Raw genomic sequence first — 26,149 nt, forward strand, 5'->3', positions numbered from 1 at the left:
GACGGATTATAGTGACGGCGCCAAAGAGTCACTGCTAAAGGGGAAGGGGCTGCTCCACCCACAACATACAAATGTTTCACAAACACCATATGAACATCACACAATCAGCACACATACACCAACCCACAAGTACAACACCACACAAATGTCACCACACAAACACCAGACCACTGTAGACACACACACAACACAAGCACCACCTCACAAATACGGAAGAACAGAGCACATGCGTACTCACACACAACTACGGATCACACGCGTGCACACACACATACATATATACAAACCACAAACATGCATGCATGCACACACGCATACATACATATGGATCAACATGACACGCACTGACAAAACACGTCTGGTATCCTTAGTGGCTGTTTGCACACTACTGTATTTTTCATGGGCCTCCGGGCCATGGATTTGGCAGTTACATAGATTTCTTTGTGCACAAAGCTGTGAATTTTGGCAATTATAGCTCAGATTTCAAGTGGAAATGGGGGACTATTTTTCCTAGATGCACCAGAAGGTTCTGGTAAATTATTTTTAATTAATTTGCTACTTGCAGAAATTTTCTTAAACAATGACATTGCCTTGGCTGTTGCATCATCTGGGATTGTGGCCACTCTTTTAAATGGAGGGCACACGGCTGATTTTTGGACCGAACTCTGAGAGTAAGTTCACACAGATTTTTTGAGGATACGGATACGGCCTCAAAATCCTGACCAAAAAGATGGCTCCCATTGAAATCAATGGGAGCCGGTCAGGTCTTTTTTCCAAGAGCCGTTTGTTCCGGCTCCCAGAAAAAGAAGCGAGATACTCATGTTTCAAGCCGATTTGCCTCGCGATTCGACCTGAAGACACTCCCTCCTCCGGACTAGGTCCATTCATTGGGCTTAATTCAGAGCGGAGTGCGTGACTGGATGCTAATGCAGTGCACCGGCATTCAGTCACAGCTACCCATTTTTTGGTCCAGAACCTAAGGCGGCCACCTAAAAAAAAAACATGTGAACTTACCCTGAGGCGGCCTCTGCGTCAAAATCCGGTCCAAAAAATCCCATCTGAACCAAACCTAAGGGCCCTGGGAAAGCTAAGTTATTGCAAAATTGCAAAGTAATTGTTTGGGATGAATGTACCATGGCGCACAAGAAAGCAGTCAAGGCCCTTGATTGCACCTTGAAAGATCTTCAGGGAACCAATTGTTTAATGGAGGGAATTGTTGTAATTTTTGCAGGTGACGTCTACCTGACATTACCTGTTCTTAATGGAGCAACACTAGCGGATAAGCTGAATACCTGTCTAAAATCTCCTTATCTGTGGATACACATTCAGAAGCAAACTCTTACTACTAATATGTGAGTTCATTTGATGGGAAATACAACTACGGACAAATTTACACACCAGCTACTATGTCTTGGAAACAACAGGTTCTCTACTGATTCCACTACTGGTCTCATTTCCTTTACAGAAGATTTTTGTGAAATGAAATGAAATCTTCGGTAATGGAGCTTATTGACCAAGTTTTCCCTGATATTTTAACAACCATCAGTGGCTTTGTGAAGGAAGGACTTGGTTTGCCCAGCTCATGAGGATGAGTCAAGGTGTATATTGGAGGCTTCCCACCCTCCCAGACCTGGTAACTCAAGGAGAGCTGATCTGCCAGGATCTGAGGAGATTCAACTTGACAGCCTGGAAGTTGACCAGTCCCTAGTAAGGAATAGAGGACTTTCAGGAGCCGTCCTGAAGTCGTTGGAGTGTGCCCGAGCGGAATCAACAAATAAAATTATCGGAGGATCAGTAACATATTCTGCTCCTGGTGCCGGGCACACGAAGTAGACTCCTCGGATCCCCCAGTGGGGGCGATTCTGGACTTCCTTCAGGATGGCCTAGACAGAGGTCTCTCGGTTGCTACCCTCAAGGTGCATGTAGCTGCCCTGTCCGCCTATCTGGGGAGGCGTTTATCTCAGTATTCTCTTGTAAGCACCTTTCTAAAAGGTGTCGGGAGGTTGAGACCAGCGGTAACCGCTCCAGTCCACAAGTGGAAGCTCAGCACGGTCCTGTCGGCACTATGTGACAAGCCCTTTGAGCCTCTAGAAGATACAGAACTAAAGTTACTCACCTACAAAGTGGCTTTTCTCTTGGCCATAACATCGGCCAAGAGAGTAGGTGAGTTACAAGCTTTCTCTTCCGAAGAGCCTTATACCGTCTTCTTTGAGGATAGAATCCATATGAGGTACCTCCCGGGGTTCAGGCCCAAAGTTCCTTCCATTGCCAACAGGTGCCAGTTGGTCACTTTGCCAGTGTTTTATCCATCCCCCTCCTCAGCGGTACACTCTCTGAATCTATCAAGATACTTGAGGATATACATAGAGCGTACCCGCTCATTTAGAAGAGCTGAAAATCTGCTCGTAAATTTCTCAGGAAGGTTAAAAGGCTTGAGGGCTTCTAAGCCCTCCATATCTAGGTGGGTGAAAGAGGCGATCAGGATCGCATTCACCTCCCTCAATTTACCACCTCCAACCTTCCTGAGCGCGCACTCCACGAGGGCGGTGGCAACCTCATGGGCAGAAAGATGTGCACTACCGCTGGAACAAATTTGTGCGGCTGCAGCATGGAGCTCAGACTCCACTTTTGTAAGGCATTATAGGCTGTCCGCCCAGTCTGTGGAGGCCGCTGCTTTTGGCCGCACAGTTTTAAGCTCAGTCGAGCGCCATAACCCACCCTGAGGGGATTACTTTCTATCTCCCCATATTGTGCCGCTGGTGGGACGACAGGGAATGGTGGGTTATGTAGATAACCTGTTTTCTCTTAGTCCCAACTGCGGCACAAGTCTCCCTCCCTTAAGTATGGGTGAAGGTGAGAAAAAAAAAAAAAAAAAGCAAAATATATTTTGCATGTATGTGAAGATTATGTACATTTAAATGTCTATGTATAGAACATATTATTGTAAAGCAACATCACCACTGGTTATTGTATATACTTTGTAAACGACTTATTTTGTTACTTTGTACTAACGCAGGGGGAAGGGTTTGGTGCCCTCTTATAGGGACCAGCCAGGTGTTTAAACTTGGCTAATTAAAATTCCGCCTGTCCTACCAGCACACAGGGGCAGAAAATACCCCATATTGTGCCGCTGTTGGGACTAAGGGAAAACAGGTTATCTACATAACCCACCAATCCTTGCGCCTAAAAATGATAATGTCAGCTCCATAAATCTACTAATTCAGGGAAGACTGTCTGGTCTAGCAACCACATACATGTCCATTGATTCAGTCATGGAGAGTGAACAAGTCATAACGTATCCATTGGAGTTCCTGAATTCTTTTGAGCCTCCTGGAATGCCACTGCATAAACTCACTTTAAAAATAGGAGCCACACTAATTTTGCTTCAGAACTTTGATTCACCAAAAAAGTGTAACGGCACAAGACTGTACATTAAGAGTCTCCTGCCCAATGTTATTGAAGCCACTAATCTTATGGGAAACTCTAAGGGAGCAAATGTTTTCATTCGGCGTATTCCTTTGCTAGCAGGCGACATCCCCTTCAATTTTAAGCATCTGCAGTTCCCAATCTGATTTGCATTTGCTATGACTATAAACAAAGCACAAGGTCAATCGCTTAAAGTAGTCGGCATTAATTTGGAGAGCCTGTGTTTTTCACATGGACAGTTGTACGTTGCTTGATCTAGAGTGGGTAACCCCAAAAATCTTTTCATATACGGTATGCACCTAAAGGTAAAACCAGGAACATTGTTTACCAAAAAGCACCACAATAGACAGTTGTGTAACTGTAAACCAATTTTACTCTTTTGCCCGTGAACTACTTACAGATTACGCTGGAGGGAGTGGGGGAAGGGTTGCACTATGTTGTTCATTGGGTGTAAAGGTTTTATATGTTTGTGCAAGGTGCATACATTTAAATTATATATACCATCAGATACATACTTACCTTTGAATTGAAGAGGGGGATATTTGTGTTCACCAGGATATAATTGTAATTTACACACATACTTATATGTACTCTTGAGGTGAGAGGAGTGCATTGATATGTGTGTATATACAGTCCTATGAAAAAGTTTGGGCACCCCTATTAATCTTAATCATTTTTAGTTCTAAATATTTTTGTGTTTGCAGCAGCCATTTCAGTTTGATATATCTAATAACTGATGGACACAGTAATATTTCAGGATTGAAATGAGGTTTATTGTACTAACAGAAAATGTGCAATATGCATTAAACCAAAATTTGACCGGTGCAAAAGTATGGGCACCTCAACAGAAAAGTGATATTAATATTTAGTAGATCCTCCTTTTGCAAAGATAACAGCCTCTAGTCGCTTCCTGTAGCTTTTAATCAGTTCCTGGATCCTGGATGAAGGTATTTTGGACCATTCCTCTTTATAAAAAATTCAAGTTCAGTTAAGTTTGATGGTCGCCGAGCATGGACAGCCCACTTCAAATCATCCCACAGATGTTCAATGATATTCAGGTCTGGGGACTGGGATGGCCATTCCAGAACATTGTAATTGTTCCTCTGCATGAATGCCTGAGTCGATTTGGAGCGGTGTTTTGGATCATTGTCTTGCTGAAATATCCATCCCCGGCGTAACTTCAACTTCGTCACTGATTCTTGAACATTATTCTCAAGAAACTGCTGATACTGAGTGGAATCCATGCGACCCTCAACTTTAACAAGATTCCCAGTGCCGGCATTGGCCACACAGCCCCAAAGCATAATGGAACCTCCACCAAATTTTACAGTGGGTAGCAAGTGTTTTTCTTGGAATGCTGTTTTTTTTTCGACGCCATGCATAACACCTTTTTGTATGACCAAACAACTCAATCTTTGTTTCATCAGTCCACAGGACCTTCTTCCAAAATAAAGCTGGCTTGTCCAAATGTGCTTTTGCACACCTCAGGCGACTCTGTTTGTGGCGTGCTTGCAGAAACGGCTTCTTTCTCATCACTCTCCCATACAGCTTCTCCTTGTGCAAAGTGCGCTGTATTGTTGACCGATGCACAGTGACACCATCTGCAGCAAGATGATGCTGCAGCTCTTTGGAGGTGGTCTGTGGATTGTCCTTGACTCTTCTCACCATTCTTCTTCTCTGCCTTTCTGATATTTTTCTTGGCCATACGAGCGCTCCCCATAGAAATGAATGGGCTGCTTCTTTCACTGCGAGCGCTCCCATTGAAGTGAATGGGAAGTGCCGGCATGTACGGCTCGGCATGAGCAGAGCTTGCTGTATACGCCGGCACTCCCCATTCACTTCAATGGGACTGCTCGGAGTGAAAGAAGCAGCCCATTCATTTCTATGGGGAGCGCTCGTATGCCGGCTCCCATAGAAATGAATGGAGCTGCTTTATACGCCGCTTATTCTGAACGTGTTTTACGTTCAGAATAAGCTTCAGGAAACGTAGTGTGAATGCACCCTAAGTCTGATGTCAACACTATGGCGCATGCGTGGAGGAGTGATCTGATATGGCATCTTGATCGGTCACGAGGCGTGGCCTAGATGGGCTATGCAGCGCATGTGCGACATATGGAGGAGCAGCTGTGAGCGTCCCATGATTGGTGGTGACGATAGAATGAGGGTGAAGATTTCCCCTTATATAGGAGGTTCTTTGAGACGTGAGCTACCGCTGATATCAGAGTGGTCACTTGCGGTCACTACGTACAATTGTTGGTGGACAAGTTTCACCCGTGTTTGAATTTCAAAGGTTTTGCCCCTGATGATTCTATTCCAGAAGAAACGTGTAGGGCAATGATTGAGGGACATGTGCAGCTGAGACAGTGTCATGTCCCTACATTAAACAAGCCTGGGTTTTGTGACTCACTGAGCAATCCCAGGTCTACCAGAACCCGTTGGCGTGGCAATAGGCCAGTAACCTCGGGTGAGATTTTTCCTGGGCTGCTCCGTATTACGATTTTAAAGTGAGCCACACCATCATATTTAAAGAGGACCTTTCATCAGATCGAGCACATGCAGTTTTATATACTACTGGAAAGCTGACAGTGCGCTGAATTCACTTTCCCGATCTGTGCCCGGTGTAAAGCGCTATCGGTCCCGGGACCGTAGCGCTTTAGTGTCCGAAGGGCGTTTCTGACAGTTAGCCAGGAACGTCCTTCTACCCAGCAGCGCCTATCATGCTGTACTGTGGAGTGGGGAGGAACTCCCCCCTCCCGCTCCTGATAATACTTGTCTATGGACGAGCTGTGTGAGCAGAGGGAGGGGGCGTTCCTCCCCGTTCCACAGTACAGCGCGATAGGCGCTGCTGGGCAGAAGGGCGTTCCTGGCTAACTGTCAGAAACGCCCTTCTGACACTAAAGCGCTATGGTCCCGGCACCGATAGTGCTTTACACCGGGCACAGATCGGGAAAGCTGATAGTGCACTGAATTCAGCGCACTGTCAGCTTTCCAGCAGTATATAAAACTGCATGTGCCCGATCTGATGAAAGGTCCTCTTTAACCTGGATGCATGTTTTCTTGTCATGTGCTTGATGGTTCAGGGAGGTAGGGTTCTAGTGTGAGGGTATACTATCAGCTCCACTATATATACCTACCTGATTCATATGTGTTCTAGTGTGAAGGTATACTATCAGCTCCACTATGCATGCTTACCTGATTCATGTGGCATTATATGGAAGGACCCTGACCGAAACAATCAAGCACTATCTTTTTGATCTGTGGGATGAAGTTTATCCTATTGAATAATATGGCTACAGCGCCGCATCTCCCATGAGGCGACCTGAAGCGACCGCTTCAGGCAGCGCTATGCCAGGGCCCCAGGGAGGGCGGCATTTTGGTTTACCTAAGCCAGTCCAGGAAAAGCTGTCCTGGACTGGCTTAGCACCGAGCTGTGGATTGGGGAGGCCGCTGGAGCAGCGCTGCTCCAGCGACCTCCCCTCACGCTTAAGCAGAGAGCAGGTCCTCTCCGTGCCTGCTCTCTGCCTGCGAACGCCGCTAAGCCCCACCCCATCGCTTTGCCCCACCCCCTTCACTACGCCCCACCCCCTCCTCCCGGGGGGGCGGCTTTCTATCGTTCGCCTCGGGCGGCGAAAGGGCAGGTTCACCCCTGTATGGTGACCATAACAGAGTGACCTGTTATTGTTTTATTCACTTATATCAATATATTCTGTGGTGGGAACTAGCAGTGCATTAGTGCACACCAAGCGGTGCAATTCTCCTAAGTGCCCCTGGAATGAACTGGACAGAGGACCTGTGAAATATACTTTACAATAGAGGCAGTAGGAATTGGTAATCGTCTCTGCTGTCTAGTCAAATTGTAATTTATCCTCTGCAGGCCACAGGGACCATTACTGATCCCTGCTGTTCCTTTCTACTACATGAGGCTTAGGGGCCAGGGGCCAGAGTGTTTGTCCTAGCTGCCTGGACTCTGGGAGGCAGGGGTTTGGAGAGCTTGCGGCCACGGTCTGCCGGCTAAACTATGGAGAGTGCAACTTCCACTCCCCTGCCCTGCCAATAAACTGACAGATCATTGTAGGGCAGGGAGAGAGCTGTGCAGATGTATAACTCTCACAGTGATCGGGGGATATGCTTTATTATTGCTTTTCCTAACCATTAAGGAAGTGGACTTTGGATATTAGGCTTGGGCTCCACATTGCGAAAATGCATTGTTTTGGCTGCAGTGTAAATGCAGTAACAAAATCACTACGTTTTACAGTACCTGCGATTTGGATGGGAATCTGGTTAATCCCATCTACTGTACACATTGCATAAAAAAATCTTAATGTCTGTTTTGGTAAACTGGGGGGGTATTATTTCTCTTTATAGAGATGCCATGTGGCATATGGAATCTAAAAGGCAAAAAGGGATACAAATTAGCTCTCCTCTGGAAAGCTGGTTTATCTGATGTCATAAGTTATGTCTTAAGGTTTTGGGGTTGGGCACTGACTTAAAAGATAGCTACCTATGGAGAGACCGGTTTATTAATGATTGTAAGTTACTCCCTGTCTTGTGCAAAAAAATGAGACTTTTCATACCTTTTCATACCTTGAATGAGCCAACACTAGAGAGGAGAGAGAGTGTATTCAAAAGGACTTAGACGCACTGGAACAATGGGCTGAGGCGAACAAAATGGTATTTAACAGGGACAAATGCAAAGTTCTACATCTGGGTAACAGAAATGTAAAAAACATATATAGTATGGGAGGAATAGAACTAAGTGATAGCATAGGGGAAAAGGACTTGGGCATAATAGTAGATCACAAATTCAACATGAGCCAACAGTGCGGTGCTGCTGCAAAAAAGGCGAATAAAATTCTGGGATGTATTAAGACAAGCATTGAATCTAGATCAAGAGAGGTCATTATTCCGCTGTACTCTTCCCTGGTCAGACCACACCTGGAATACTGTGCACAGTTCTGGGCGCCTCAATTCAAGAAAGAATGCCAGAACACTGATGTACAAGGCATAGTAAGGGCTTGTTCACATCTGTGCCTGTAGTCTGTTCTGCAGGTTTCCGTTTTCTGCACAAAACAGCGTCAGAATACGGAAACCTGCTGGCATATTTCAAGCCCATTCATTTGAATAGGCTTGAAAAGTCTCTGGCCGTGTGCCCTGGTGAGCGTTTTATGCGCTCCGCGGCGAAACCGTTTTTTCAAACCGGACACATAGTCGGACATGCAGTACTCTGTGTCCGGTTTTAAAAAAAAACAGTTTTGCTGCGGAGCGCATAAAATGCTCACCGGCGCTCACGGCTGGACTCAGCATGACAGGTTTCCTTCTACTGCATGCAGAAGACAGAAACCTGAAAACTGAGTTCAGGCGCTGGTGTGAACCCAGCGTAAATCTGTCCCATAGAATTTATCCTCTTCAAGCCCCTATTTCTGATACAGATATGGGATCAGGAAGAGGAAGCTCGATGTGATCAGTCACCTACAGTGTGAGACATAGCGATATAACATACTCCATTACCAAATGACTCCATAAACAATCAATTGTTATGTAATACTTTGTATTGGTGGAAAAGCAAAATACAACAATGACATTTATCAGCATTTATATACCTGGTGTAAAACGTTTCTTTCCATCTGTGCTTTGTGGTTATTTAGCTCATCATGAATTGCATTGAAATGTAAAACCTTTCAATAATAAGGCAGTCACGTAGTTCTGCACCAGTATTTCCTATATTCTCACAGCCCCACTTAACCACAGATCAGTAAAGTCAAAGACTTTGAAACAACGTCTACGTAACAAACTGTACATTTGAGTTTCTATGGTGACTTGCTCTGCTATCTACCCTTTTGGTTTCCTCTTTCCTAAACCTCACTCCGTTACCTCTAAATCATTTTAATCCAGCTGCTGATATATAATAAATATGAGTATCAAATATGTATCTAATCTTAACTATATAAACTATTTCTCACCAATAAATAAAACAATAGAAATAGAATACTACGTCGTTATCTAGAAAATAATTTTTTATTGAATCATTGACTCATTTCGGATCAAACAAGTTTGGTATAAACCACATCTTATATTGGCTTGAAACATAGTACAGAACACTCATAGGGCTCCTAGGATTATCTATCCAATTTCTCTTTTTTGAATAAATTATGTATAATTTTATTCTGTTTCAAGTGTGTTTGTTTGACTGGGTTTTTCCTCGAGAATACATATATGCAGGAGATTGATAGTGTGCTTGTCAAAGTGAAGAATTGTGGATTTTAGGTAATCAGTAAAGGCTAGTACAGATTCCGTGGGGCCCCTCCATATACAAAAAATATCAATATATATTCCAAATAATTGCATAAGTTTAAAAATTTGTTTGTTAGATGAATTGCTCTTCAAAATATTCCATAAAGCAATTTGCATATGGAGGGGCCATATTGGAACCAACCGTGTTCCCCTTTTGCTGGATATAGAAAGTGTCCTGAAATAAAACGTTATTTTTCAACACAAAATATAACAGATTAATGCTTAATGAAAAAATGTTGGAATCAACATTAGCCTGGTATAACAGTTTACTTATTACAGTGATACCTTTGTGGTGCTATATTGAAGTGTATAAACTAGTTACATCAAATGTGGCCAAAATTGCCGGTGTCCGCCTGCAGCCCCCCGAACGGAATACCAAACACATTTGCAAGCGGTGTGCAGTGAAAGCACACAGACCCCCATAGACTATAATGGGGTTCGTGTGCTTGCCACGCGCTCCCCGGACGAATCATACGGACAGGAAAGTAGATTGTGAACTACATTCCTGTCTGCATGTTCCCCGTGTAGATCTGGCTCATTGTAATCTATGGGGTCTGTGTTCTTTCACTGCACACCGCTTGCAAATGTGTTTGGTATTCCGTTCAGGGGGTCCCCATGCAGACTCCCCCGAACGGAATACAAACGCAAATGTGAATGAGGGGTAACAGAGTAAGTGGACTAACTAGTACTAATAATTGTGGTTTGTTTGCAGCTGTAACCATGGAAACACATAGGCCTCTATACGAGCTTGTCACGTACGGGCTGCCCTAGCACATGACGAGTGTGCAGCTGTCAAGGGTCGACTCAATCCAGTCGCTCAAATTTGCACTCACCCTTCACTCAGTCTGTAAATTGAGTGTAAGTTGAACTCAATACTTGCCACCCCCGCCGCCACTGATTTGGCTCAATGGAACTTTCACTTACATACACAGTCTCAAACACACCTCAAAAGCTAATGGGTTCATAGCGCAACACAAGGAAATCTTAAATTTAACAATTTAATACCCAGAGAGCTCAGTGCGACATATAAGGAAAAGTTAACATGAATAACACAACATGGCAAACTGTTTTGAAAAGAAATGATAGGAAAACAGAATAAAACTTAAGGCTAAGGTCCCATGTTGTGGAAATGTAGCTTTTTTTCTATTGAAGATTTTGCTGTGGTTTTTTTAAGCCAAAGCCAGGAGTGGATAGAGCAGAAGGGAGAAGTATAAGAACTTACTATATATTTCACATTGATTTTGTAGTGGGGGGGGGGGGGGGGTATCGTCACTCCTTGGGGAGAGACCACCATATAGGTGTGTGGAGACTTATTAAGCCTTTAGCTTTTGTAGTCATTCTTGGCTTTGGCTAAAAAAACGCAGCAAAATCTGCGAAAATGCATATCAAAGAAAAATACATAAACTGAGGTTCTTTCACGCTAAGTCTTCATAGTCATTAACTGTACTCTACAAAGAATATAAACTAAAAGATAAATGCAAAATGTAAGTTGCAATGCAATACTTTTTTAAGAGCCTCCTTCACTTCTTTGTTCCTCAGACTGTATATAATGGGGTTTAGAGAAGGAGTGATTAATGTGTAAAAAACAGCGGCAGCCATGTCAATGGAAGAGCCTGAGTCTGGACGCATGTAAGTGAATACACAAGGAACATAAAATAATGCCACCACGGTAACATGAGATACACAGGTAGAAAAGGCCTTTCTTCGCCCATCTGCAGTCTTGATTCTCAATATAGCTGCAATGATGTGTATATAGGAAATCATAATTAGCATGAAGCAACTTAGGGAGATGGAAGCAATATTAACTAGGATCATAGTTTTATTCAGTGTTGTGTCTGCACATGCCAGTTTTAGTACAGGAATAATGTCACAAAAGAAGTAAGCTATTTCATTCGAATGACAGAACGGCAGGTGAAAAGTAAGGACCGTGTGAGTGATTGAATGCAGAGAACCAGCTAACCAGGATCCAAATGCAAGACACACAGACACTTTCCAACTCATGAGCCTGCTATAATGTAAGGGTCGACATATAGCTGCATACCTATCGTATGCCATGACTGTGTAGAGGAAACACTCAGCACTCGCTAGGAAATGGAAAAAATATAACTGTGATACACATCCATTAAAGGAAATCGTCTTCATAGATAAAACATTTCCTAGTAATCGGGGGAAAGTCACAGAAGATAAACAAATATCAAGGAAGGAAAGGTTAGAAAGGAAGAAATACATGGGGGTATGAAGAGAAGAAGTGCATTTAACCACTACAATAATAAGAAAATTTCCCATTAAAGTAGAGGTATAGATGATGCTGAGAAACAGGAACAGAGGAACTCGTAGCTCATCAATACATGGAAGCCCTTTCAGTACAAAGTTCACAAACAGCGATGAATTCCTTCCATCCATTTTCACCTGAATGTGTTATTTAAGGAAATAATAAAGAGATCATTGTCATAGATTATGCGGTAGTGTTTTTGGTTTGATTTCTTAAAAACTGATGAAAATATTAACTATAAATTAGTGGCAGACACCATGGACAACTGACAGTAGAGATGTCCTTATCCACTTGGCACAACCCAAGGGTAGTCCAAAGCTCAGCAATAGTCAGCTCTTTATCCATTGATAATTCTATCATCTGATTTCTAGGAGAGAATTTATAGCTTAAGGTATTCCATGGAGAAACCATAATTAATTTTAGCAAGGGACAATTTTCCATTCCACGAGTCTAATGTATTCCTAATGAAGCCTAAAGATAATAATACATAAACGATCGTGTCCAAATGCGTATACTATGCTGGAAAACTCTACTATTGGATCCAATCATTGAAAATAAGTTGTGACATTGACTGTAGCTTCTGGCTGTAATGTGGACTGTCATTCTGGACCAGTACATGAAAAGTAATTCCATGTGGTCAAACATGCAAGCAACTCTATATGTGTGTAGGATATATACCATGTAATATAGTGCTTAAAGGTTCCATCCATAGGAGAGATCATCAGGCCCAACACCCAGACTCCACAAGATCAGCTGCTTTGATCACCTATGGATGTCACCATTGTGAAAAATGCCTGGATGTTCAGAAAACTCCTTAACTAATGGAAATCTCTTCTGGGGAAGGTGTCCAGTACATTATACAATTGGCATAAAAGTAATTAACTGGAAAGCATCTTTATATATTGTTCTTATCTGGTGGATGGACAATATACAACGTTGAAAATAGGGAAATATTGCTTGTTGGATTTCAACATTTAGGAACATGTATCATGTAGAGAAGGTAGCAGAAAAGTACTGAGCAAAGGATATAGGACATATCAGTCATAAGGTCCAGATATCAAACTATTAGCAATTCTGTGGTTCATGGTTAGTAGCGTGGATCTACTATGACGCTATTAAGTGTCAGAAGAACTAAATTGGGGAAACAATTAAATCGCCCCTACGGTAGGTATAGGATTGAGCAGTAATTGCCTTGGCTGCATCCCAGATTTAGTCTCCAACAGCAACCCCTGGAGGCTTGCAGATGGTGCTTGTAAAACAAGATATCAGAATATATAAATGGAGGATTGTTTTGTTTTTTTGGATGATAAAAAAAGAAAAAGGAAAAGAAATATAAAGTGGTAAAAAGTTCTTTTCAGGTGCATAACAATAAAAAACAGTAACAAAAAGCAATATTATAAACCCAGCCTAAAACAGCTATTGCTTATTTTAAGCAATATATTGTATTTAACCATTTATGAGGGACATAGTATAAAAAAGAGTGCTAACATACCGAGCTGATCTCAACAATGATCTAGAGGCTGTGCTAGATACTTTAGGTACAAACAGCAGCGGTTTCTATAACATTGGAGAATGTGAAAACATTGTGAGTGAGGATGAATCTAATACCTGTTAATATAAATTCTTTTTGAGCCTGTTGGATAGAAGAGTCCTGTTCAAAATAATGGGAAATAGCTTCCAGACCCCCCTCATGTGTGATGTTACTATATAAGGAGGTCACACCAAGAGTGGCCCAATAATAGTTGGAATACCATTTAATAGGGAGCAGTGTATTAATAAGCTCTGTAGAGTCTTTAATGTAAGATTGTAGTGTTACCACATACTTTTGAAGATGTATATCAATATAGTGAGACAGGTTTCTGGTAATGGAATTAATTCCAGATATAATAGGTGGATTTACAGGGTCTTTGTTGGGGTCATCTTCACTCACAATGTTTTCACATTCTCCAATGAAATCTTTTTGCAGATATAAGGTACAGCGATGGGGACGCGCTTCACACCCAGTTATGTTATGGGCAGACTGGAAGAAACTTTAATATGGGGTTCCTACCCATGGTCTAAGTACATCGTATTGTACAGACGATATATCGATGACCTAATATTTATATGGGGAGGAACACCAGAGTCCTTTTTAGAATTCAATCAGTACATCAACAATAATATATGGGGTCTGGTTCTGTCGGGGAAAATATGCCCTCACAATATTGAATATTTGGATTTCATTCTAATGGGAATAAATAATGAAATCCATACTAAAACTTACTTTAAAAGCGTTGATTGCAACAGCTTACTTAGTTTTGACAGCCTTCATTTCCATAAATGGAAGAAAAATGTGCCATATAGTCAATATAAAAGAATTAGAAAAAACTGTACAAATGACAGTGACTATAGGATACAAAGCAAAGTCATGACAAAAAGATTTAGAGAAAAAAATTTCCTATGTCAATAGATGAAGCGGCTAAAAATAAAGTGGAGAAGCTTACACAAAGAGAATGTTTGAATCACAGGCCAAAGACAGAGTCTGTTTCATATAAATATAATTTTATTACGACTTATAATGTTGTACACAAATCGATTAGAAAAATTTTGTGTAAACATTGGCACATCTTACAAAATAACAAATATCTAAAAGGATCTTTGTGTGTTTTAATTATCTGTGTTCAATAAAGTATTTTCTAGCATCTTTAAAGGTCAAGCGCAGTTTCTCTTGGGCTCTCTAGAGATCCCATTGGTCTGTTTATCATTTATGAGGGACGTCTCTGAAAAATAAGTTTATAACACTGCTGGGACACAAAGGTGGAAAGTGACAGTTAGCATCAAAGTACTTGGCTACTACTTTCTATTGTTGCCTCGCACACATCCAAGTTCTGGTGTTCAGTTATAGAAACTTTGCTTCTCAAGTGTCCAGTCCTTTACTTAGAAACACAAGGTAGGTGGAGGATGTCAGCTTGTGTAACCTCCATTTTGGATTCCAGGACCATGTGGTGCCAGGCCTGCAGCCATTTTACACTCCTCATCATTTATAGATCTCACATCCCCCCTCAGTCTTAATGGGATGTGACTTCTCTTCAGTTTCTTATCCAATAGTCATGTGCCAGAACTATTTTACAACTTTGCCACCAGTCATGTTATGCTAATTATACTAGTCCAACCTGTTCTTTTTCTACACATTGTATTAAAACTACCTCTTTCCCTCCATTAAAGCAGAACTCACTATATACACTCACCGGCCACTTTATTAGGTACACCTGTCCAACTGCTCGTTAACACTTAATTTCTAATCAGCCAATCACATGGCGGCAACTCAGTGCATTTGGCATGTAGACATGGTCAAGACAATCTCCTGCAGTTCAAACCGAGCATCAGTATGGGGGAAGAAAGGTGATTTGAGTGCCTTTGAACGTGGCATGGTTGTTGGTGCCAGAAGGGCTGGTCTGAGTATTTCAGAAACTGCTGATCTACTGGGATTTTCATGCACAACCATCTCTAGGGTTTACAGAGAATGGTCCGAAAAAGAAAAAACATCCAGTGAGCGGCAGTTCTGTGGGCGGAAATGCGTTGTTGATGCCAGAGGTCAGAGGAGAATGGCCAGACTGGTTCGAGCTGATAGAAAGGCAACAGTAACCCGTTACAACCAAGGTAGCCAGAAGAGCATCTCTGAACGCACAGTACATCGAACTTTGAGGCAGATGGGCTACAGCAGCAGAAGACCACACCGGGTGCCACTCCTTTCAGCTAAGAACAGGAAACTGAGGCTACAATTTGCACAAGCTCATCGAAATTGGACAATTGAAGATTGGAAAAACGTTGCCTGGTCTGATGAGTCTCGATTTCTGCTGTGAAATTCGGATGGTAGGGTCAGAATTTGGCGTCAACAACATGAAATCATGGATCCATCCTGCCTTGTATCAACGGTTCAGGCTGGTGGTGGTGGTGTCATGGTGTGGGGAATATTTTCTTGGCACTCTTTGGGCCCCTTGGTACCAATTGAGCATCGTTGCAACGCCAAAGCCTACCTGAGTATTGTTGCTGACCATGTCCATCCCTTTATGACCACAATGTACCCAACATCTGATGGCTACTTTCAGCAGGATAATGCAATGCCATGTCATAAAGCTGGAATCATCTCAGACTGGTTTCTTGAACATGACAATGAGTTCACTGTACTTCAATGGCCTCCACAGTCACCAGATCTCAATCCAATAGAGCATCTTTGGGATGTGGTGGAACGGGAGATTCGCATCATGGATGTGCAGCCGACAAATCTGCGGCAACTGTGTGATGCCATCATGTCAATATGGACCAAAATCTCTGAGGAATGCTTCCAGCACCTTGTTGAATCTATGCCACGAAGAATTGAGGCAGTTCTGAAGGCAAAAGGGGGTCCAACCCGTTACTAGCATGGTGTACCTAATAAAGTGGCCGGTGAGTGTACATCATAGCTATGTGTGTATGTGTTTCTCTAAGCTAGTTTACACATCAACTTTATTAATTCGGATTTCAATACGGTGATATTTAGAGCGGATTGTGCTCACAGTTTCTACACCATGCTGCACCAGAATCTGAAATCTATGTAAATAGATTAGTCTTACTCTTAAAAAACAATAAAAACTGTCATTAAATAATAGCACTACAACGTGATCAGGTAATAGCACAATATAGGGAATAAATAATACCACCATAGCATTATTGGATAACACCACCATACCATGGCCACATAACATTACTAAACTGTGAATATAAGATACCAGAATACCATTACTGATAATACCACCATACCTTGACTTAAAAGCACCACTATACTGTCACTAGAAAAAACCACAGTACTGTGAGTCTATAACATCTCCAAACTGTAAAAGGATAACACCATCATACTATGAATTGGTAACACCCTTATATGTCTGTATAACACCCTCATATTGTAACTGGCTAATAACACCATCAAATCATGACTAAGTAGCATTATCATACTAGACTGAATATCAATATGATGGAAAACCATCAAAAAGTGAACTACATGCAGTGTCTCACGGTTGGCGTTTTCTGCCATTGAAGTCCTTTACTTTTACCATGGCAACTTCTTATGACTTCTACCGGCTATGACTCATCTCTTGCACCAAAGCCATATTTCCACCCTGGGAAATGCAGTTTTTACTGAAGGTCTATGGTGTTTGTTGAGATACAACAATGTCCTGAGGAGCCCTCTGTTGGGTGTATGATGGTGAAAAGTGTGGAGAATCTATGAGTGTCTGTAAGGGTATGTTTACATAAAGTTTTTTGCAGGCTGAAAAAACTGCTTCAGGAATTAGGGCATTTTTTCTGACATTTTTTTACTTGATAAAGCTTTTGTCATGCTTTATGTCATGTTTTTCTTCGTGGGTTTTTTCAGTTTTTGTAGCTTTTTTTTTTTTTGCTCCAGCACACTGTATGGACCTGAAAACTCTTTAAAACTCTTGCAGTTTTTGCATAAACCTCATATAAAAAAAATGCACCAAGAAAGTGTCATGTTTTTTCTGCTTCCCATTGATTTTAATGGGTTTTTCAAAGTGGAATCTGCCTGAAGGGAGTCATGTTGCTTTTTTTCCATCTAGCTAAGAAGGGTCATCCAGTTTCTACTATTGATAGACTATCCTTAAAATAGATTATCAATATTAGACAACGGACACACCCTCCAGCATTTTTTTTTTTACTTTTTTTTATTTTGAATTTAGGAAGAACTGAGAACTTGGTGAAGATATTAATCTGACAGCAAATCTAAATATAGATTTAGCAGAAAACTCAGCAATGATGAGACATTGAAACATTAAGTATATTACAAAGTTTTTTTTATTTATTTATACAGTGATTTAGGTTTATTTACATAAAATTGGAGGATCCCTTTAACACTTTGAACATCATTTTTTTGGTGTAAGACATTACTGCTCTATTGTTGAGATCCAGAGTGTCTAGCATCCATAGCCTCCTACCTCTCCTCCTGCTTTCTCAACCTCAGTTGTGTTCATCATCTTCCTCCTAAGTCCCCCTCTATACTTACCCCAGTCATACAGGTCCATTACTTTGGGGTAACCCTTGATTCTAACTAATTCTTCAAGCCACACATCCAAGACCTCAACACCTCCTGCTGCCTCCAACTCAAGAACATTTATGGAATCAGCTCCTTTCTTACCCTTGAAACTACAAAAAAGCTAATCTCCTGCTTAGATTACTGTAAAAAATTTGTCCACAGTCTCTCATCAAAGTCTCTCTAACCCCCCTCCTGTCCACCATCACCTGTGCTACTCACTTAAGCACCTTCTTCCCCAATTTTTCATCAACCTCTCTCCTCTGCCAGTCCCTTCATTGGCTAACTATTGCCAAGAGACTAGTGTGAAAAATGTTAATGCTTGCATACAAGACCATCAGCAACCCTCGATACATCTCTGACCTAATCTTTTACTACCTTCCTACACAAAACCCGCAATCCTCTCACAACCTCCTACTCTGCTCTGCCCTTATCCACTCTTCACACAACCGCCTCCAAGACTTCTCTCATGCATCTCCTATACTTTAGAACTCGCTACCACATAAATCTGTCCCCCACAACCACAAGCTTTAAGAAGACCTCTTCAAGAAGGCTTACAATCTCCAATATTGCTACTGTCACCACACCACCATCTGAACAATTCTACACTCACCTGTTGTCTCTATTCCCCTTTCCTCATAGATTGAAAGCCCTCGCAGACAGTGCCCTCTATTGTTCTAGTTGGTCACTTTGTTAGTATTGTACTTGTTTTGTCTATTGTATGTAAACTCTCAAATACCCAGTAGCATAGAATTAATATAATAATGTACAGCATCATGAAATTATATAATAATGTACAGCACCATGGAATTAATATAATAATGTACAACAGCCTGGACTTAATATAATAATGTGCAGCAGTATGGAATTAATATAATAATGTACAACAGCATGGAATTAATATAATAATGTACAACACCATGGAATTATATAATGTACAACAGCATGGAATTATATAATAATGTACAGCACCATGGAATTAATATAATAATGTACAACAGTATGGAATTAATATAATAATGTACAACACCATGGAATTATATAATAATGCACAGCACCATGGAATTAATATAATAATGTGCAACAGCATGGAATTATTTAATAATGTACAGCACCATGGAATTAATCTAATAATATACAACAGCAAAGAATTAATGATGCTAAAAAAATAAATAATAGTATGGTGCAATGTTCTTTTTCTAGTGTAGATGGAGGTTCCAGAGGATAAACCTCATAGCTATCGAAACATAATGAAGTACTGTAGTTATACATTATAACATTCTTAGATTGGAATATCCTTATAGTGCTGATAACCCTAAGGCATCTTGCAGATGACCATGGTCGAGATCAGTGTATTATCCGTGTTTTTCCCAGATAGCACACTTACCCAGTCTTTTCTATGGGCTCGTACACATGACTGAACTACACGGTTACAAAATATGGAACAGATCAGATTCCTGTCTGATTTTGTGGCCCTGCTTCTGTGGCTCCTATTCATTTAATGAAAGGGGCTGGTGCATGGACGACATATGGGTGACATCCACTTGTCTCCTGTAAGCTGCCTGTGTCTTTAATTCACGGCCAGCTATTTGGCCACGGTCGTCTGCAAGTGGCGTAAATCTGGGCAATAAAGGAACATGCAGCAGATTTGCAATTACTCTTGAGGGATAGCTGGTTACAGAATGTAGTTGTCAGATGTACAGGGTAAATAATTATACATATACAACTATTAAGAATTAGTTATTCAGCCTGACAAATGTCATTCTCTTTAGAGATGTCTTCACCTCCTTATTTCTCAAAGAGTAAATGATAGGATTTAACATTGGTGTTACAAGAGTATAGAACACCGCAATTGATTCTTCTGTTACATAGTCCATAGAGTTGGGACTTAAATATATAAAGACAGGGGGTCCATAGTAGAAAAACACAGAAATCATGTGTGCTGCACATGTGGAGAATGTTTTTCGTCTTCCTTCAGAACTTTTTATCTTCAAGATTGTGCTTATTATATGTGCATATGATACTAAAATCATGAGAAAACAAATTAGAGCGACAGCTCCGATGTTAGTTATTATTATTGCTTTGTTTAGCGAAGTGTCTGCGCATACAAGTTTCAATATCGGTATTACATCACAAAAAAAGTAATCGATTTTATTTGGGCCACAAAACGGGAGACGGAAGGTTAATGTAGTGTGTATCATTGAGTGAAGACAGCCAGTGAACCAAATCCCAGCAACAAACTGTCTGCACAGCTTCAAGTTCATGAGGTTAGGGTAACGTAATGGCCGACAAATGGCCAAAAAACGATCATATGCCATGACAGTATAAAGAAAACACTCCGTGCTTCCGAAAAAGTGAAAGAAATACAACTGGCTAATACATTCTTGGAAAGAGATAATGGTTTCCTTTTGTAAAAAATGTGTTAACATTTTAGGCAAGGTGACCGTAGACAAGAAAATGTCTAAGAAAGAAAGATTGAGAAGAAAGAGGTACATAGGTGTGTGGAGGTGAGGATTTCCTTTTACAGCTGATATTAGGAGAATGTTCCCTAGAAGAGTACATATGTAAATAAAAGAAAACAACATGAAAAGAGGAATTTTCATTACTTCAGGGTGCGGAAGACCAATGAGGACAAATTCTGTCACTGAGGAATAATTCGGGTACCCCATGTCTTTTCAATCTAAAAATGAGAAGCTTATTGCTTATCAGATTCTGTAGATATTGTATATGCTATATCCTATTGGTTCTGCATGCATTGTCAGAAATGTACAGTATATCATGGGTAGGATGCCCTTATTCATCTACACCAAGGAGCTTCTAAATAACCAAAGTTCTCCATGTGATTTTATTTATGCTCCCTAACTCCTTCCCGACATCCGCCACTAGTACGGCGGATGCTGGGAGTTTAACTATGGTATGGCTGTCACTTGGGAGCTGGGAGACCTCCATAGTTATCCGGTGTCTGCTGTTTTATACAGCAGCTCCATGTGCTAATGCCCGCAATTGTTGCCCACACCGATCGGGGGCATTAACCCCTCTGGCACCTCGGTCAAAGCTGACAGAGGCGCCATTTTACCGGCGGTACCTGGGTGCTGCAATTTTCCCTGTGATCGCAGCCACCTGGAGCAAGCTTCCCATTTGTATGGCAGCTTGTGAAGGCTCCCCGGCCTGTCATTCAGTTATTTCTATTGCAGGCTACTCTATGTAGCCTGCAATAGAAATGCCGGATTAGCAGATTTGGAAGGGGGGAGTCAAAAAATGAAAATGAAAAATGCCTTTTTAAACTGTTTAAAAGCCTCAGAGAAACCCGAGATATACTGTAAGTAATATTTAGTCTATATTTGACTGGAAAATCTCTTCAAACTAACACAGACCTGATAGGTACATTATACATTAGTAATTCTACAGGTCTTAGAACCATTGAAATTAAAAGTCTATACAGAAATGTAATGTATAAAAGAATCTGCTAAGTAAAGCAAATTTCTCATAAGCATGGATTTACATATTCAATAAAGGCTGAAAATTCTTTGCATGACAAACCTTGTTTCTGTCTAGTACTTACAATTTGAGGTTCGGTTGGGTATATGTTGTAAATGTCATGGCATAAACATTGATTTGTAGTGTAAGAGCCATATAGGAAATATGCTGGTTATAACATATTATATCCTCTATTGTATATTCTTTAAAGCAATGCATAAATAAATATTGAAATTAAATTAAAAAAATATTCAGCAACTTGAGGTTATATATATGTATATCTATATATATATAGTGCGTCACCTAACTTAACGGTGTGGGGACCTTGTTGCTTTATATTCTAAGTGCTTCCACTACTTGTCTCTGCTAGTCTATTTATATGTTTCGTCCCAAAGGAAAGATAATCCCTATGCTGTTATGTTCCCATATGACATTGATACATATTTACTCTATGCTGCTATTGTTATAATAATTTGTTAAATATTTATATATTTCATGAATAGAGAATTATGACATATTCCATAGACTTCAGTAGTTGATACCTTTTTAATGGCTAACTCATAATGATGACAAATTACGACGTTTCGGAATGCTTCGGCTCCTTTATCAAGTAAATTTAAAACATTTCTGAAGGATGCATATTTATATACAGAAAGGGCACAGAGGGTGTTAGAATTCCAGGAGGAAGGGGGGGGGGGGTTGTTAGTAATTGGTAGAGATAATATAAACACTTACAGGTCCTTATCAGTTCACACGTTTCTGTAAAGTGACATAAAACTGTGTGACAAATTCAGTCCACACTCCAGTGTTTGAAGCAGGGTCATGAATTTATACTCATGAATGCATCGTTCCCTCTTTGATCTGAAATTCCCTCTCAAAACTAAAATTTTCATGTGATTGGTGATATTATGATCCTCATTGCAGAAATGTTTTGATACGGGAAGGTCCATTCTTCGTTCTCTAATTGTATGGCGATGTGAGTTCATCTGCATTCTAAGTTGCTGTCCGGTCTCTCCAACATACAAATTATCAGTGGAACATTTGGTGCATATTATTAAATACACTACATTGGGTGTGCTGCAGGTGAACGTACTTGGGATTCTATATTCTCTGTTCGAGTTTGGTATCTCTATCCTGTCAGTGGTCAGTATGTGCGGGCAGGTTTTGCAACGTTTCTGACCACATGGAAATGTTCCTGTGTTAGTTGGAGGTGACAGTGAGCTGCTGACAACCATATTCCTGAGGTTTGGTGGCTGTCTGTAGCACAGGAGAGGGAGACTTGGAAATATGGCTTTTAGACGGTTGTCTTTTTGTAGTAGTGGATGTAGTTTGCATGTGATATCTCTTAGTGTCTCCAGGTGGGGGTTATAAGTGACTACCAGGGGCACCCGATTGTTTTCCTTTTTGGTATTGTATCTTAATAAATCCGATCTTGGTATTCTGGTGGCTCTGGTGATTTGGTTATCAGTTGTTCTTGGATGGTAACCCTGCCTCAAGAATGTGTTTCTGGGGCCTCTAAGGTGTTTGTCTCTATCTGCAGGGTTAGAACATATGCGATGGTATCTGATGGCCTGGCTGTATACAATAGAGTTCTTTATGTGTTTCGGATGAAAGATATCCCATCCTAGGTAGGTTGGTCACTGGCTAACACGGTACAAGAACGAACATTTTCCTTATATTCCATAGAGTTCAGATCGCAACTGTGGACCGTCCACTAAAAGGCTGGTATCTGCGTTATTCTGCACTGTACCATACTAAATTTTTGTTCTTGAAAATTAAATTTTTTGCTCAAAGATGTGAAGCCCTATTTAGTCACATTGTAAACATAACCATTTCCCCCTCACCATTATCAAACTACAGTATGTAGCCTTGAAGATGTTTTTCAGTTTCAAAGAAAAATGTTTGCAATTGCTTCAAAATTTGGTGTCAAAAGTGGTGCCATTTGCTGTCGGCAAACTGTTGGATTTTCAATACTTTTTTTGTTTTAAAGTGCAATCCTGTATACAGATGAGTAGGGTTGAGCTGATCTTGACTTTTCAGGATCGATTTTAAGATCCGATTTCCGATCATATTTCATTCGAACCCGATCGTGATCCCAATTCCGATCCCAATGCAAGTCAACGGGATTTTTTTTATTAATCGGAGATCGGATTTTAAAAGCAATCCTATTCACTATACAGCATGGAATGTAACAATTGAATGCTTTAATTGTTAGAATCCACGCTGTGTAGTGAATCACTAAGTAGCCAGAGGATTTTTTTTTAAACCTCTGGCTACTTAGTCCCCCCTGGTGTCCACTTACTTGCAGAGATGGCTGGTCCGGTGCCCAGTGTTCTTCTTCGCCTTGCTGCCGCTCCACGCTGCTCTTCTTGCCTCACTGCCCCCGCCTCCCAGATTAGGAGAGTGTGGGCGGGTTAGGAGAGTGTGGGCGGGTACTGGGAGGGGAGATGTCACGTCTCCCTGCCCTGTACCCACCCACACTCTCCTAAGCCACAAGCCCTGCCTTCCTAGCTCTTTAAACACTAACCTGGGAGGCGGTGGCAGCGAGGCGAGAAGAGCAGCGTGGAGCGGCAGTGAGGCGAAGAAGAAGGCAAACACTGGGCACCGGATCAGCCATCTCTGGAGGTAAGTAACTACTAGAGATGTTAGTTTAGTCTCCCATTAGAATGAATGGAGGCAGCCGGCACACAGGAAGTTAAGGCTGTGTGCCGGCTGCTTCCATTCATTCTTATGGAACCACAGCGGAGCCTTCACACTGAGTAGACACTCCACTCAGAATGAGCGGAGGGTATACTCAGTGTGAAGGCTAAGCAAAGCATTGTGGGAAATAGTACCAATTTCGATCCCACCTAAAAAGATCGTATTCGGAATTCCGATCGCGATCGTGAAATTTTCTCGATCGCCGATCGGAATGCGATCTTTTCCGAACACGATTGCTCAACCCTACAGATGAGTTTGGTGCACTCACAGTATGACTGCACCTGCAGGGCACCTGTTTTCATCTGTAGTTGCCACCTAGCCTATAGCATACATTTGTGTCTGTCTAGAATAACGGACAGCAACGGATCCGTTTTTTTAACACTGATGTCTATGTAATCCAATGGCCATACATTTGCATCCATTTTTCGCATTGGTTAAATGTATGTAAAAAAAAAAACTGTACTCGGAATACAGCCTTATCCTGTCTGTCTGAGGTGACTGCCACAAAGAAAACTTCCACAAATCTGAACATTTTAGTCTATTATTAGATTTAGTGGCCAGAGTGAAAATTGCAGAATTTAGTTTTTGGTATTTTTTTTAGGATAGATTGTGACATGGAAACCTTAAAAAAATATATCAACATTTCTTTTTTCCTCTTCTAAAACTGGGAGGTGGGAGGGTTTTGATAGGTCAGTGTCTTCATAGGACACCAAGTATGATGTTATACTTCCTTGCTCTTTTTAGGTATCTTATGAAATGATGGTAGAGTAATTGGATTATAATTTGTGCTTTTGGATTTCACATACAAGGACAGAAAATGGCTCCAAAGAATTGTTCAGAGCTAAAACACTATAAAAACATAAATAATATGACAATTGAATAGAACTATTTCTACACTGCCTAGTTTTTATGCACATGACTGCTTCATTTTCCAAATTATAGTAGTTACTTTGTTAGTTTATTAAAAAATCCTAACCAGACCTATCTACAATGACACATACAAGTGAATACTGAATGATCTTCAATCTTATTTGACAATATTTTCTTCCATTACAGGAAATACAGTCTTCAACAATGAAAAACTAATATAACAGACATGTGGAAGTCTTTCCCAGTTGGGCTGTTATTGAAGCTCTGGGAATACGATGATACACAGAAGATATTCCAATGGGGAATGTTATTATTGTCATAATAAAATGAGAATGAAAACAATTTAATTGTCTCCCATGGGATTTTATTCAGTAGAGGCTTAGTTCATGTTACAAGATTATTTACAGTAAATTGGATCATCTAAAAAGGTTGTATGAGTAACCTAACTGTGCAACTAACTGTAGTGGGAAGATTTTAGATGCTTGCACTGTGACCTGTGCAGTGATCACTGCAGGGAAGATGATTACATGACCTGTGTTCATCACTAGAGATGAGCGAACGGCGTTTGATGGAATTGGTATTCGATCGAATATCAGGCTGTTCGAGGTATTCTATTCCAATCGAATACCACGCCGCAAACACACTAAAAATTCATATCTCCTCACCTTCCCTGGCGCTTTTTTTGCACCAATAACTGTACAGGGGAGGTGGGACAGGAACTACGACAACGGAGGAATCGAAAAAAAATCGGAAAAAGTAATTGGCTGGCTAAATCAGGTGACCTCCACTTTATACGAATGGTGGATTTCAGATTCGGAGACTGTGAACTATGTGACAGGGATAGATGTACAGGCAGGGTTAGCTAGGAATTAGCTTTATTTAGGTAGGAATGTTACTCAAACAGCTCTTTGGGGCTCTATCTTGTGGTAGCCCATTATATGCTAGTCGGGATCCCTCTCAACTTGCGTTATGCGGGAGCTGACTTTTTCTCATAGGAATGCATTGACCAGGGTTGATTGGCTGAATGCCATACAGTGTACAGCATTTGGCCA

General features: G+C 41.1%; 2 protein-coding genes across 2 annotated transcripts; both read right to left on the bottom strand.

The window, feature by feature from the left end:
- Nucleotides 1-10,035: 10,035 nt before the first annotated feature.
- On the bottom strand, nt 10,036-12,120 carry LOC142205198 (olfactory receptor 10G4-like). Its single transcript, XM_075276517.1, has 2 exons — nt 11,219-12,120; nt 10,036-10,072 (listed from the first exon to the last, which is right to left on the bottom strand). The coding sequence occupies exons 1-2, from the start codon at nt 12,118-12,120 to the stop codon at nt 10,036-10,038; spliced, it is 939 nt and encodes a 312-aa protein (XP_075132618.1).
- Nucleotides 12,121-19,786: 7,666 nt separating this feature from the next.
- LOC142205359 (olfactory receptor 10G2-like) lies at nt 19,787-20,719 on the bottom strand. Its single transcript, XM_075276528.1, has one exon. It carries the CDS (start codon nt 20,717-20,719, stop codon nt 19,787-19,789), a length of 933 nt encoding a protein of 310 aa, XP_075132629.1.
- Between the last annotated feature and the right edge of the window lie 5,430 nt (nt 20,720-26,149).

Source organism: Leptodactylus fuscus, chromosome 1 (genome assembly GCF_031893055.1).
Source record: "Leptodactylus fuscus isolate aLepFus1 chromosome 1, aLepFus1.hap2, whole genome shotgun sequence".
In the NCBI taxonomy this organism is placed as follows: domain Eukaryota; kingdom Metazoa; phylum Chordata; class Amphibia; order Anura; family Leptodactylidae; genus Leptodactylus; species Leptodactylus fuscus.

Bases quoted from the DNA above. Each gene is read 5' to 3' on its own strand.
- LOC142205359 (XM_075276528.1), bottom strand. From the start codon at position 20,719: ATGGGGTACCCGAATTATTCCTCAGTGACAGAATTTGTCCTCATTGGT.
- LOC142205198 (XM_075276517.1), bottom strand. From the start codon at position 12,120: ATGGATGGAAGGAATTCATCGCTGTTTGTGAACTTTGTACTGAAAGGG. The intron at 10,073-11,218 runs ATTGCATTGCAA...TCGGGGGGCTGC, and splicing joins AAGGAGGCTCTTAAAAAAGT to AGGCGGACACCGGCAATTTT.